This window comes from Crocodylus porosus, unplaced genomic scaffold (genome assembly GCF_001723895.1).
Source record: "Crocodylus porosus isolate Cpor-Errol unplaced genomic scaffold, CroPor_comp1, whole genome shotgun sequence".
Classification (NCBI taxonomy): Eukaryota; Metazoa; Chordata; order Crocodylia; family Crocodylidae; genus Crocodylus; species Crocodylus porosus.
Genome location: NW_017728886.1, coordinates 110,190,519 through 110,204,612, shown reverse-complemented (window position 1 = coordinate 110,204,612; position 14,094 = coordinate 110,190,519). Strand labels below are relative to the sequence as shown.

At 43.1% G+C, this 14,094-nt stretch overlaps 1 protein-coding gene across 3 annotated transcripts in view; it reads right to left on the bottom strand.

The window, feature by feature from the left end:
- The window catches only part of MOCOS (molybdenum cofactor sulfurase), a 405,377-nt gene that overhangs the window by 18,447 nt on the left and 372,836 nt on the right, over window positions 1-14,094 (bottom strand). For all 3 annotated transcript variants that reach the window (XM_019540615.1, XM_019540606.1, XM_019540624.1), the window contains exons 13-14: window positions 11,777-11,903; window positions 506-610 (exon numbers count right to left, since the gene is read on the bottom strand). In XM_019540615.1, coding sequence (XP_019396160.1) covers window positions 506-610; window positions 11,777-11,903 — 232 coding nt within the window. The remainder of the gene's footprint in view (window positions 1-505; window positions 611-11,776; window positions 11,904-14,094) is intronic.

The window sequence follows — 14,094 nt, the reverse complement described above, 5'->3', positions numbered from 1 at the left end:
CCTGGAGGCAGCTGTATCCAGCATGGCAGAGGACCGCTGCCTGTTTAATCTATGGCCAAATTTTTGAATCAGCACTGAATTGCTCCAAGTTGATTCGAAGGCTTTCAAATTGATTCGAACCTTTTAATGGGTCTCCCAATTCAATTCAGATTTGGAGATTTGGCTGCTGAATCAGGCTGAATCTCCTCTGAATCGAGCTGGCGACTGAAGCTTCGCATAGCCCTACTAACTGAGACTGCTTCATCTTTTTAAAAGGGCAGGAGCTCCTTGTTTGAATTGTTTGGTTGTAGGTAGACTTGTATGAAGGGGTTCTTTGACTCTGACTGAAGCAAACAGAAGCTGAACGCTACGATGAGGAACAAGTAGGAATGGCTTCATTTTCCAACTTTTGTGAGTTAATTCACCAGGGAATATTTCCATGTTTCTTGAGAATTCCCTTGAATTTGGATTATGTATATCATCTAGACACTCTATCATTTAGTTGGCATTTTAGTGTTAAACTAACCTTTCTACCTCTCACATTAGACAGAGACTGCAGGAATTCTTTGTTTCGCTCTCCAGATTGTTGATCTATGCAGATAATTTGGCATCTGTTGCACGGACCTACAACCTGAAATTTCAAAAGAAAGCAGCTGTCAGATACATATTGAAAACACAAAAACCCTCAAATCCATGATCCTTATGATATTTTAGTAATTGAAACACTTCATAAACCTTTTTGAAAGTTTTTGCATTGCATAAAAGGCCAATTCCTCTTCCACCAATTCAGGGTGCAGTCAGGAGTTCAAATTCTGAAGGCCTTATTTAGATTTATTCACTTTTTATTTGAGCAGAATTCTCAGTTGGCTAAACCTGAGAAATATTGGACAGTTGCATTTCCCAATAACTTGATTTGGTTCATTGCCTTTACATGAACCAAATTTACCTAAGTATAAACTAAGGGTAGCAATCTTATTCCCTTTCTGGTCATCCAGCTCTCTAGATTTGGTTGCCTATCTGTTACATTTTATTTTTATCTGGTCATCCACTGTACATTTTTGGCACTTAGGCACCTAGAGAAATTCTATTCCTACACATGTGAACAACTGCATATGCAGCCAAAATGGACACCAGAGAGAGAGAGAGAGAGACTTGTTTGGGCATTTACCTCAAACACGTAGATAGCTAATTCACCTGGGAGATGGGTGGACTTGTCCTCTTACCAAGATGGGGTTTGAACTTAGGTATCTTGGACTTTCTAGCACAGCATGCTAACTACCACACAGCAGGTCAGCCATTTTGCTTTTTCTTGGGCAGGCATGAGAGGGGGATGTGTGGGAAATATGTGTGTCAGGAATAAGAGAACAAGTCAAAGGCTCATAGCTCAATGAGATGGCTGCTGGCCTAGAAGAGAAAGGTCCCTGGGTTCAAGTGTGGGTCCTTGTCTCCAGTAAGGCAAAAATTTCATTCCTGTATTCCCCTCCATCCATTTAATCCAATGATCATGTTAGTGGCTCAGCTTCAAAAAGTGGACCAGAAAAGGGCATGGATAATAACTAATCCGTGGTGTGGTGGTCAAGAGTTTGCGGCTGGGTAGTGAGATAGGCCCCAGTTCAATCCTGTGGGTAAATAGGGCCTAGAAGTCATGATCTAAGCTTGGTCCCACACTCAACCCCTTGGAAGACCTCCCTCACACATACACAAACCCTTTCTGTTTCTGATGTGAAGTCTGGCAGTCACAGGGAATGTATATAGGAAATGAGTTTTCCTGAGTACATAAATGGCAAAAATACCTTGTGGACGACCAAAAAACGGCCACTTACATGACACGGAAAACATGGAATGCCCCTCCCCTAAGTAAGGACTTTAGGTTCAGATCAAATGAGGGTTCTCGCAGGTGTAACTTAATAGGATGACAAGGTGACAGAAGCAGACAAATTTGTCTTTTCCCTTTTTTGTGGGGAGGGAAGAAGGTTTGATTTTTTCAGAGCATCTTGTGAAGGCTTGGAAAGCAAAATCTGCATTCATAAATTAGAAGGCTGGAAGGAACCATTGTGACCATCATCTAGTCCATCTTCCCATAGAATGCAGTGGGTGCATCTACACGAGATGCTATATTGCTAGAGAGATGAACTGTCACCATAGCTCATTGCTACAGCAAGGTAGTGTCGGCAGGCATGATCTGTGACACTGACACTGCTACTGAGCAATAGCTTGGGAGAAAACCTGTGGGGCATCGGGACTGCGCAGCAAGTATTAAATGACTGAGCAGTAACAACTGTACGTGTAGATGCAACCAGTTAGTAGGTCTTCATTGAACTAATCCATTTGAACTACAGTAGATCCTTTATAAAAACATCCAAACTTTGATCTTACTGTATGTACAGCTATGAATTTCTTTTTGCCCTTTAAGGGATTAGAATAAAGATGACACATACCTGCTTCACTTAATGCGTCAGAAACTTCTGCAGAGCACTATGCTAGGCATGGTAACCAATAGCTCTCAGAACTTCTCATGGCAATTTCTTCTACTTTTATAAGCACAAAGCTCAAATGGGGCAAATAATTAAAGGTCATACTCCAAATGTTTTCATATGATGATCTGAGGAGTTACCTGGGTTCCTGAGGGCACAACTCTATCTGACAGTAAAACTTCCTTGTGTAATCAGCTAAGCCAAATGTTTGGCTCTGATTTTTCAGAAAATGTGTCTCTCATGAATATATGCTGCTTAACTCCAGCATAGTTATTATTTATTAAAAGAGAGAGAGAAAAATGAATTTTCCTCCTCTTTTGCTTTGTCACACTGCAGTAGCATTGTCTACCATTTCACTATCAAGCATCATGCTATTCCATTTCTACTGCTATTTTATTCAGTGTTTGCATCACCCTCAAGAAAGAACTTACCAGAGCTGGAAAAGGCAATTTAAGTTTCACAATGTCTTTCTGTAGAACAGGGGTAAAAATCATTCAGTGATACTCCATAAACTAGAGAGAGATCTGAACCAAAATGCCAGCAGATATTATTCATCCAAAATGTAACTGATCTGGGGTGCTTTCTCTATCAAGAATTGTTAAAAATTTGCTGCATAAATCAATTTCTCCTTTAAACTGGAATGAAATGTTGTTCTTTGTTATTAGTGTCTCACATAATGGCGTCCTGAAGTGCAACTCCTAAATGCTACTACAATACACATTATATATAACAACAATGATGACTGTGTGGTTCTGTTTTTAACTTGCTCACAAAGAAGCTTCTTCCCATCTTACTAACTCAGAGGTACTATAGCCTATTGAGCTACATGTGGTTTGGCTCAGAAAAGAAGCAGCCAGTCATATATATTCTATTGATACTTAGTACTGACAATAAGCTACACAATCATCTATCATTCTCATAGAGGACGTTGAGCTGAAAATACCCATGGGTATTTTTAGGCATAGCTTCAGCATATCTGTTGTTCATGCCCCTGCTAGCACAATACTGAATGAAAGTGCTCTATGTTCTGGATGATACATTTCCTACAAATATGCAATCTAGAGCTAAGAAGCAGCCCAGGTACTTGGAATGCTTGACGACTAGCTGGTTCACTCCCTAATGTCTCATGAAGAGCTTTTCTATTACAGGCAATAGCACAAATAAAGTAAGGGCATTCAGGTCTCATGTTGTGGAAACTACTTAATTCAGATGCTCAATTTGATTGCGAGTATTTTTTTTTTTTTTACAATGAATCTTGTGGTAGTGTAACAGTGTCAGAGCCTGGGTGGCTGTGAAGCCCCAGGAGTCCCTTACCCACTCTGTGGGCAGTCACCCCTTCATTCACCTACCACATCTTGATGTATTTTGCTTTTATACAAAGGAGGCTGCCCCAGGGCATCCCAGTTCTGGTCTCACTCTAATGTCCACCAAGTGCCCATGGTCACTGTCTTAAGGGCTAATTGCTTGGCTCCAATTCTGCCCCTACACCATGATCCAGGCTTCACAGGTGTCATCTCTCTGATAGTCTCTATGTTCTCAGCCCCACTCTGGGCTATCAGATGCTCAGGTCCCACACTCAACCCCTTGGTCTCTCACTCAGCCATTCTCTGGGCTCCTGGACCCCTGGCTCCACACTCAGCCCCTCTCTGGGCACTCAGACCCCTTGGTTTCTCATTCAGTCCTTCTCCAGGCTCCTAGACTCCCTTACTGGGCCCCCAGGGACCTCCTCCTCCCCATAGTCCCTTCCCAAACCACCAGACTGCTGCAGGCTGTTCTCTCCATGCTAGCACTCAGGAACTACAACCTGCTTAGGAGATGTTCTCTCAGCAGTCTCTAGGATCTCACCATTGGCTCAGCTCAGGGCCAGGACTTATAATTGGTCTAAGCTCAGTCCTCCTCCTGGGTCAGATGACTCCACAATCACCCCAGCCATACCTGCAGGCTGCTTCTCAGGCATGGTCCCTAATTGTCTTCCTGCCACACCTGCAGCCAGCCTCAGCCACAGCCTGCCTGCTCTTAAAGCAGCAGGAGCTCCAAGCCGCCTGCTACAGGTAGGCACATACAAATGTTCCATATAATCCACAAGGCTTGTATCAGTGATAAACACATCTGATGTTATTCACAGATACCATATTTACTTGAATATAAGACGAGGTCCTCCCCTTCCCCTCCTCCCCCACCCCAAACACTATATTTGCATATGAAGTGGATGGGGGAGCAGGTGACTGCTGCAGCTGATGGGGGGCAGGGACAGAAAGGGGGTCCATTCCCCCCACCCCTTCCATCAGCTGACAGGTGGGGGGCTGGAGAGGGGGCAGGGCTGGGGTGTCTGCAGCCTACTGGAGCTAGGAAATATGCTCCAGTACCCCCGCACCTTCTAGCCTTGGCCAGTGCAGGCATCTCTGCCTACCTTGGTCAACTGATGAGGGAATGCATATCCTGTTTGTTAATGGTCCAGTCTAAACAGTGTAGAGAAAGCGGCTGAGATTGAACTGATTCTGCCTTGGGCTTTTTGACTGTCTGTATTTAGCCCTTATGTTCAAAAGTGAAATATTCTTCAGACTCCAGAGGAATTTCTTTTGAAGTTTTGGGCAAAAGCTTAGGATGCCTCTTGATCCACTGGAACTCATTCAACATTTCTGTCACAGATTTACAAGGAACACAGGATATAGAATATCAAGGGGTCTAGTTTTTGTTGGGGGATCCCTGTGGCCATACCAAGACAGTGGACCTGCACTCCAGCATAACTGGTTTTCACGATGTTTCCTTCAGCAAGCACAAACGGACATGAACTCCTTTTGGACATACCTTTTTTGGGAGCTATGTAACCTATATATATTTTCAGCGACGTAAGGCAGCCTTTACAAAATGAAACATCATTTACTCATGAACTGGAATAAAATAATTTAGGATCTTTATGTTAAAATGGAAAAGCTAAGCTTACTTGCATGTCCACGTGGGCAGCCTATCTGGCCTCGACTGACTATAGATATCCAGGATTCCATCTCTTTCACTGCACTGAACAGCAATAGTTGTTACTAGAGGTCTTTATTTCAAATTCTAGTTTCTGTATGTGCTGCCTTCCCTGGCTAGTGCTTGTTAGAAGTAAGAGCCAGATACTTCCTCACCTATTAGGGGTGTAAGTGGACTTGGGGCTTAAGTGTGATTCTGTTCCATCCTGTTCAAGACCTGAAAATGCATTACTGCATCTACTCTTGTAACACACTGTCATCTTACTTTTAAGGCTGAGTAACAAAAAACTAGTAAGAAGAAAGACCTACTGTTGTTTCCAAGAGCCAGGTAGTAGGGCTGTGTGAAGCTTCAGTCCCTGATTCGATTCGGTGGAGATTCGGTCGCCAAATCTCCAAATCCGAATTGAATTGGAAGACGCTTTCATCTCTCTGAATTGAATCAGAACCCTCTGAATCAATTCAGAGAGATTCAGAAAGATTTGGAGATTTGGACATAAAGACAGCTTTAAATGTTTTTTCTACATACCTCTATGTACCAGGTGGCTCGTGAACGCTGAGATGCTAGGGTGCATGGAGCATCCCACAGGAGTGTGTGGGGGGGCTCCCCAGCATGCTCAGCAGCAGATCTGGAAGTGGACCAGAAGCACTTCTGGTTCATTTCTGGGTCTGCTGGGGAGTACAATGGGGGCTTCTCCTCCCCCCACCGTGCCTCCCTGGTTTGGCATCTGGTGTCTCCTGGATCTGGGGTGGGGGTACCCAGGGTTCCCCCATGGCTGATCACCAAGCCAGGAGGGGCACAGGGGGCTGCACGGCTCCCCGAAAGACCCAGAAGTGTACTGGAAGTACACTCCTGTGGGACGCTCCATCTGCCCCAGCATCACAGTGATCACAAGTCGTGCCTGGTACCTTGAGGTATGTAGAAAAAACATTTAAAGCTGTGTCGGTGTCCGAATCACTGATTCTCTGAATCAGCATCAAATCTTCAGATTCAGATTCGGCCAAATTGAATCAGGGACAATGATCTGAATCAACTAATCGAATCACTGTCCCTGATTTGGGCTGAATCCAAATTGAATAGGACTTGCTTTGCACATCCCTACAACATGGTTTGAAAAAGCATGCAGATATTCAGTGAGTATAAACAAATGTGGCCTTTAGTTATATTATCAGCCAAGTGATTGGACTGGCTGACAGCAGGGAAAGTGCAGAATTAAACACAAATCTAAAGTGTGTTTCTATTTCATCCTTTTTATACACGCATCAAAAATGCACCACTGAACCTTACAATTTGCTGATTAATGATCTTTATAATTACAGCATTCCTAGATACCTCCCATATCTACCATACCAGGGGTTTGGTTGTACTGTCCCGCATGCTTTGCTTATGATCAATCATGTTAGATGTCATGCACATTTACATTCTGCTGATTAATGAATGTAATCAATTACAGAATCCCTATGCATCTATTATTTCAGATTTGGCCATACTATCTTACATGCTTTTCTTATCTGTTGTAGCAGTTCACACTGATTCTATCTACCTCGCAATGTTCTTGAACAGATTCCATATTTTCTGATACACCTTGCTGCCTTCCATATAACTTTAGATTTTTAACTCCTACTGCCCCAGTTCTGCCTCATGGCTTATATATTCCACTCCTTTTTTATTGCTGAGGACATGGTTTATTTGAAACATATTCTATTTTGTTTTGGTGGTTTCCTTAACCAATAGCACAATCATAGAATCATAGAAGTAGGGTCGGAAGGGACCTTGTAGATCTTCAAGTCTGACCCCCTGCCTGGGCAGGAGAAAAAACTGGGCTCAAATGACTCCAGCCAAGTAGGCATCAAGCCTCTTCTTAAAGACCTCCAGCATAGGAGCCAGCACCACTTCCCTTGGAAGTTGGTTCCAGATCCTAGCTGCCCTAACTGCAAAGTAGTTGTTACAGACGTCTAATCTAAACCTACTCTCCAACAACTTCTGGCCGTTATTCCTTGTTATGCCAGGGGGCGTTAGGGGAAACAAAGTCTCTCCCAAACCCTTCTGGTCCCCCCTAGTGAGTTTATAGATGGTCACCAGCTCCCCCCTCAGCCTTCTCTTGTGAAGGCTGAACAGGTTCAGGTCCCGCAGTCTCTCATTGTAGGGTCTGCCCTGTAGTCCCCGGATCACGCGGGTGGCCCTTCTCTGGACCCTCTCAATGTTGTCCACATCCCTCCTGAAGTGGGGCGCACAGAACTGGACACAGTACTCCAGCTGTGGCCTGACCAGTGTTGCATAGAGGGGGAGGATCACCTCCTTGGCCCTGCTTGAGATGCACCTGTGGATGCACGACAAGGTCTGCTTAGCCCTGCCAACCACGACCTCACATTGTCGGCCCACGTTCATCTTGGAGTCAATAAGAACTCCAAGAGCCCTTTCTGCCTCCGTGCTCTCAAGAAGGGAGTTTCCCATCTTATAAGTGAGCTGCTGGTTACTACTGCCCAAGTGCAGCACCCTGCACTTGTCAGTATTGAAATGCATCCTGTTTTTGTTAGCCCACCCCTGTAATCTATTCAGGTCTTGCTGCAGTCTTTCCCTCCCTACTAGTGTGCTCACCTTGCCCCGAATTTTGATATCATCAACAAATTTAAACAGGTTGCTTTTCACCCCGTCGTCCAAATCACTGATAAAGAAATTGAACAGCGCGGGCCCAAGAACCGAGCCCTGGGGGACTCCGCTGCCTACTTCACCCTAGATCGTACGACCCGTCCATCACCACCCTCTGAATGCAACCCTTCAGCCAATCTGCAATCCATCTGACTGTGTAGGCATCAATGCCACAGTTGCCTAGTTTTTTAATGAGGATGGGGTGGGAGGTGGTGTCAAAGGCCTTGCTGAAGTCCAGAAAGGCTATGTCCACAGCAACACCTGTATCCAATGCTTTTGTGACTTGATCATAAAAGGCAATCAGGTTGGTGTGACATGACCTGCCCCTAATGAAACCGTGCTGGTTGCCCTTGAGCATCATCCCTGAAGCCGGCCCATTGCAGATTTGTTCCTTAATAATCTTCTCAAAGAGTTTCCCTAGGATTGAGGTAAGACTGACAAGCCTATAGTTGCCTGGGTCCTTCCTCCTCCCTCTTTTAAAGATGGGGACTACGTTGGCTATCTTCCAATCATCTGGCACCTCGCCCGAGCACCACGAGCGCTCGTAAAGCCGTGCCAAGGGCCCTGTAATAACCCCTGCTAGCTCCCTCATATTACCATGATGGTGACTACAATTACATATATGATTATATATACAAATACAATTAAAATTATATAACCATATTACAATGATGGTGCCCCTTTAACTTGGCATGAGCAGCAGGGGCTGGGAGAGTTCCTTTATCTCCAGCTGCATCATGAGGAGCCTTTACTTGATGTTACGCTTATGGCACCCAGAAAACTTAAAGTTTGAGGGTGTTCAGCCCAGTCTCCCAGCTGCATGCCTGCTCCTTAAAGATCTGGGATGCCATGAGCCTGACATCAGAGTAAGGCTCCCAAACACTGGACTCAAAGAGCCCAGGTGCTTGTGGATGTATCAGTTCAAGAGTGGGTAAAGGTACCCCCCTGCACTGGTCCCTGGCAGCTACCAGTCTCAGTGCTGGGGTTTGAGGAATTTTATGCTCCATTCCCAGAATCATACAATTTGCCATGCACATCTGGCTATTCTGAGAATGGGGCACAACATTCCTCAGATCTCAGTTGGAAAACTTGCTTAACATGTGCCAGCAGCTGATGGGATATATGTCCATCCCACATATTCTAACAAAACATTTGCAGTTGTGGGTAGGAAAAATCTACTAACCAGCCATGATTCTAGATTGGGGGATGGGTTTAGGCCTTTTTATGACTGCTTATGAAATGAGGAATAGATAATGGAGTGGTAACTGATCCCATAAATATCCCTTGTAGCATATAGGATTCACTTACCTTTCACATTAACTGCTTTTCAGGGACTCAAGCAAGATGGAATAGGATTGAAGTTAGGTACCTAAGTCCACTTCCACATCTAATAAGTGGAATAGAAATATGCCTTTAGTGTCTTCTGCTTATTCAGAAACTGTGTGAGGCCCTCTTCCCCTGAGGGTCTGGAATGGGGCTGGGCTGGCCCCATCCCTCTCTGCATGGCCAGATGGGACACTGCCACGCCCACCCTTGGCACCAGATCAGGATGACCAGCCAGATCTGGCCCATGGACAGCAGGGGCACTGCCCATTCAGCCCGCTGGGCAAAAAGGCTGAGCAGCACTGGGAGAGAACACTGACAGTGCCCACATCTATTTGTTTTGCCTGTGAAAATTTAGGGTGTTCTTGATGTTTTTCAGACATTGTGTCTGGTAGTTGAGCAAGAGGGTTGTTTGTGCAGTGCTGTTTGACACAAGAAAGAAAGAAAACTTCACAGGATGGTTTAGATAGGGAAGATCCTGTCTTGACCACAAAAGTGAATTAGATAACCTCCTGAGGTCCCTTCTAGTCCTGCTTTCTATGATTCTATGGATTCTACAACTGGGTCAATGCAGGAGGACTTTAGCATGAAATACCTGCTTTGCAGTAACTGTGCAAGTACAAAGGTGCTTATTTCACAGTATATGGGCATGTCTATATGTGCAGTTAATGCAACTGAAGATACTCTGGTTCAACCTGAGCCAAAGTAAACTAATCCTGATGTCACCATCTACACATGTGTTTAAGCACAGTAATTTACTGGGCTACCAGACACCACTTGTATCTGAAAGGACTGTCTGGCAGTGCAGTAAATTAGTCTACTGCACCCTGATTGCCATGTATGTGTAGATAGTGATGCTTTACTCAGCAGCAAATTAGTCTGCTGTGCAGTAACACATCTTGTGTAGACGCATTCAACGGGAGCTAAACTATGGTAAGTTAATTCTTAGCATGCATAGAGACCTTTGCCACAGAGGAGCAGATGAATATTTATATTTCACACCCTTGGTCCTCCATTCATATATAAAAGTTCTTGATAGTTCATTTGTATGAAACCAGACACATCCATTACTAGCACCCATCTCTTATTCCCTGTCTCAGAAAAGAAATTAATCCCTTCAGTCCCACTTATATTGCAAAAATGAATAGGGAAACCAAGTAATGCATATTTTTCATGTAATGTTCTCATCTCATAACTGTAGTACATCACAGCTACAGTTTAGATAAAATGGTTTAAGACCTTCTCTTTCAATGTTAAAATAGAAATAAATAATAAAGAAAATCTTTCCATCTTTCTGTTCATAAACATAACCTATTTCTTCTGACCAATAATGTTCATTAAAGAAAATAAACACAATTGCTGACAATATTAAGAAGAAACAACACAAATTAGGAGAGAGAAATAATACTTACAATTCTGAATTTCTAAGAGTCTCTTATATCTATCTGCTGTGCCTTTGTACTCAATTTGCCCAAGAGTCAAAGATGACAATAGTCCACATTCATACAAATTTTATATACATATACACACAAAAAAAGAAAAAGATGCACTATGACCAGGGAATACCAAGACAAAAAAGCCACACACAGACAGGCTGCTCAGTATGGCAAGCAGTGTCTCAAGATACTTAGAGTGATATTCCTGGTATTGAATGGCTCATAAGGATAAGTTAAGGGAACATTGCAGCAGAGGGTTGTCTAAAATTTATGTCTATATAGCATGATCAGGTAACTTAGAAATTAAAAAGGCAGTGAAAATGCATGTTCATAATACACCTTATTTTTTAGATTAACTGCTACTTTGCAATGATTCTTTTATATTTATCAATACTCAAACCTCTTAAGTAAGGAATATTGTTGTAAGTCAGATAGCATTAAAATAAAAACAAAGTGCACTGATATATTGTGTTTTCTTTTCCCTTCCTTTGATAGTAGCAAAGATTCTAACTACTAGAAATGAACTATGTGTTCAAATACTCATTTTGAGATACCTTATTTCCCAAGGTGGGCATTCAAAAAATGAAGGCGTGAAGAATCAGGGGCCTCGTTCTGTGGAGTTGGACTGATATTTTTTGTGAATGCACCAGGATTTGTACATTTTACGTGAAAAAATAAAGGCAAAAATGTTTCTCATTTGGAGAAAAGGGAATGTTGTGATTTGAGAAATGCTTTACAATGTGACAAAGTGAAATAGACCGGCCTGTTTACATTGTGGGTATACTTGAAAATGTCACAAATCACAAGAAGCATTCCTTTGCAGAACTGTGAGCATAACCAGTATTGATTCTTTTGCTGTCTCAAACTTACCCTTGCAATGAATGGCTTCATTTGCAGGGGAAGGATGGTACCTAACAGGAAAAGACAGTTGGAATCCGACTATACCTGGAAATGTAGAGCACCGATTGAAATCTCGGCCCATTCCTCTTCCTCAAAAGGCTCCACTGTGTTGATCACAATGTTGGCACGGAAGCGCTGGATCAGCTGTTCTGTTTCTAGTGGCTCTTCCAATCTGCCCCATGGATTCATAGAGCACAAGAAAATAAGTTGTACTAATTAGCTTGCACTAATTATTCACCCACTTGAATGTCTAGCTGCTGGGATGATACTGCAAGACTTTTCTTCTATAAGACAGTTAATGCAATTAAAGAAATACAAACAAAAGAATATTATGAGACATTCTCTCTACATTTTCATTTCCCCCCCCCTTTGAGACATAGAAGATTGTACTACTTTTTTGTGGATGGGGTGGGTGGGGCGGGGAACCATTATTGAATGAAAATAAGATTTTTTGGAAAATAACCCATGGGGATATGCATGCCTCAGTATAATATTTTGGCTGTTGCATTACGGATTTGTGCTGCGTGCAGATGAACACACATGAAGGAGACATGTGAAGGAGAAGGAATAAGAAGATACTATGCAGATTTGAAAAGGCTGGCTATATCCTTGAGACCTCATTCCTCTCTTGTGCTTCTAAAGCTGCTATTGCAAAGAACAGGGCAGTTGTAGAAACCGCAGAGGCAATTTTCCTTGTCTCCTGCTTAGTACGAGATGTCCATTTAATTGCGTCTATGCTAACACGTACATGAGCAACTTAACCAGTGACGTGATGACTTTGAAACAAGTCACACCAAAGTACAGACAGAAAAATGGAAAACAGAGTACTTTTGAAAAATATTTTAGAAAAATTAATATTAGAACTTTCAAGTTGTTTGATTTTACTTAAAATGGAAGAAAACGTAACAAAAAATAAAATTCTAATAAAATGTTAGCATCAAGTGATGCAAAACTGGCACTTTTAGTTAAGAAAATCACCTGCTTTGTTCAAAACGGCCTTTCCTTTAGAACACAAATGTGGAGACCATTATAAACTAAGCCCCAACATAAAAGTAAAATTTACAGGTGACAATAAAATGGGAAGGATGGAGTTACAAGCATTTTGAAGAATAGGATCAGAATTAAAAATGATCTGAACAAATTGGAGAGACTACCTGAAATTAACAGGACTGAATTTGTGTAAGGTAGGTATAACATACTGCACTCTGCTTCGCAGTATCATGGACATTCACAAGCTTTTTGTGGCTCACTTCCATTTATTTTATTCACTCTTGGAGCCCCAAACATTTGGAGAGGTTTGTAGGAACAGTGGGTACAGGTTGTCCTTGCCACAGCAACAGGCAGGAAATTTTTCTTTTAGGGGAACAAAGCAATTGTTCCCGGGAATGCAGAAAGGCCAGCAAACAACTGGCACTTGCATTAGTGTGCTGTATTTATCAGTTGGGATGAGTGGGAGAATTTGGCATGAGACCCACAAATGAAGGCCAATTATGCAGATTATTTCCTAAAAAAAGAATAGTGGCTTAGGTGAATACCATGGGTATGTCATTGACTCTGCTTAATGCTCCATAAAATGAAAGAGTTCTCAAGTTCCCATTTGCTGTTTCTCTATCATTAGAGCAGGGGTGGGCTATTATTTCGACTGGAGGGCCACTTAACGAGTTTTGGTGAGCTGTTGAGGGCTGCACAAACAAAATCCTTCAGAAGATACCATTGTAACAAATTACAGATAAAAAAAATCATACTAAAAATCAGACATTTACTATAAGATATTTTATTTCAAAAAATAATTTTTGTCCAACTTGTGATTTGTTTTTTTGAGTAGTGTATATAGAAGTGATTGCATAACAGCTCAAAATAAAGTCTTACTTTTGTATATTGTGTGTGGGAGGGTGTGGGGGGTGGAGTGTGTGGGTGTGTGTGGCATATGTGGGGGTGCGGGAAGGAATGGACTGTGTGTGGCGGGGATGTGCTTGTGGGATGTGTGTGGGGTGTAAATTGGGGTTGGATATGCACGTGTGTGGGGTGTTTTCTAGGTCCTGGGAGCTGGCTGGGGGAGCAGTGGGGGCTGGGGGCCTGTGCAGCAGAGTTTGCCCAGGAGGTGCAGGTGCAGTGGGCTGTGGGTAACTGAATGGGTGGAAGGCAGCTAGGAGATGAAGCTGGAGTCCCATGCTCTGGGACAGGAGCTGCCTGGCTGGTTTTTCCCTCCTGCCTGGCTTGGCATCTGCTGCCTGGCACATATCCCCATGGCTAGCCTGCTCTGCCTGCTGCCTTGAGTGGTGCAGCAAGGATAGGAGGAGGAGGAGGAGCCACTGGAGGCAGGGGGAGTCAAGAAATACCTGGGTTGTTGCAGTCACCCTGGG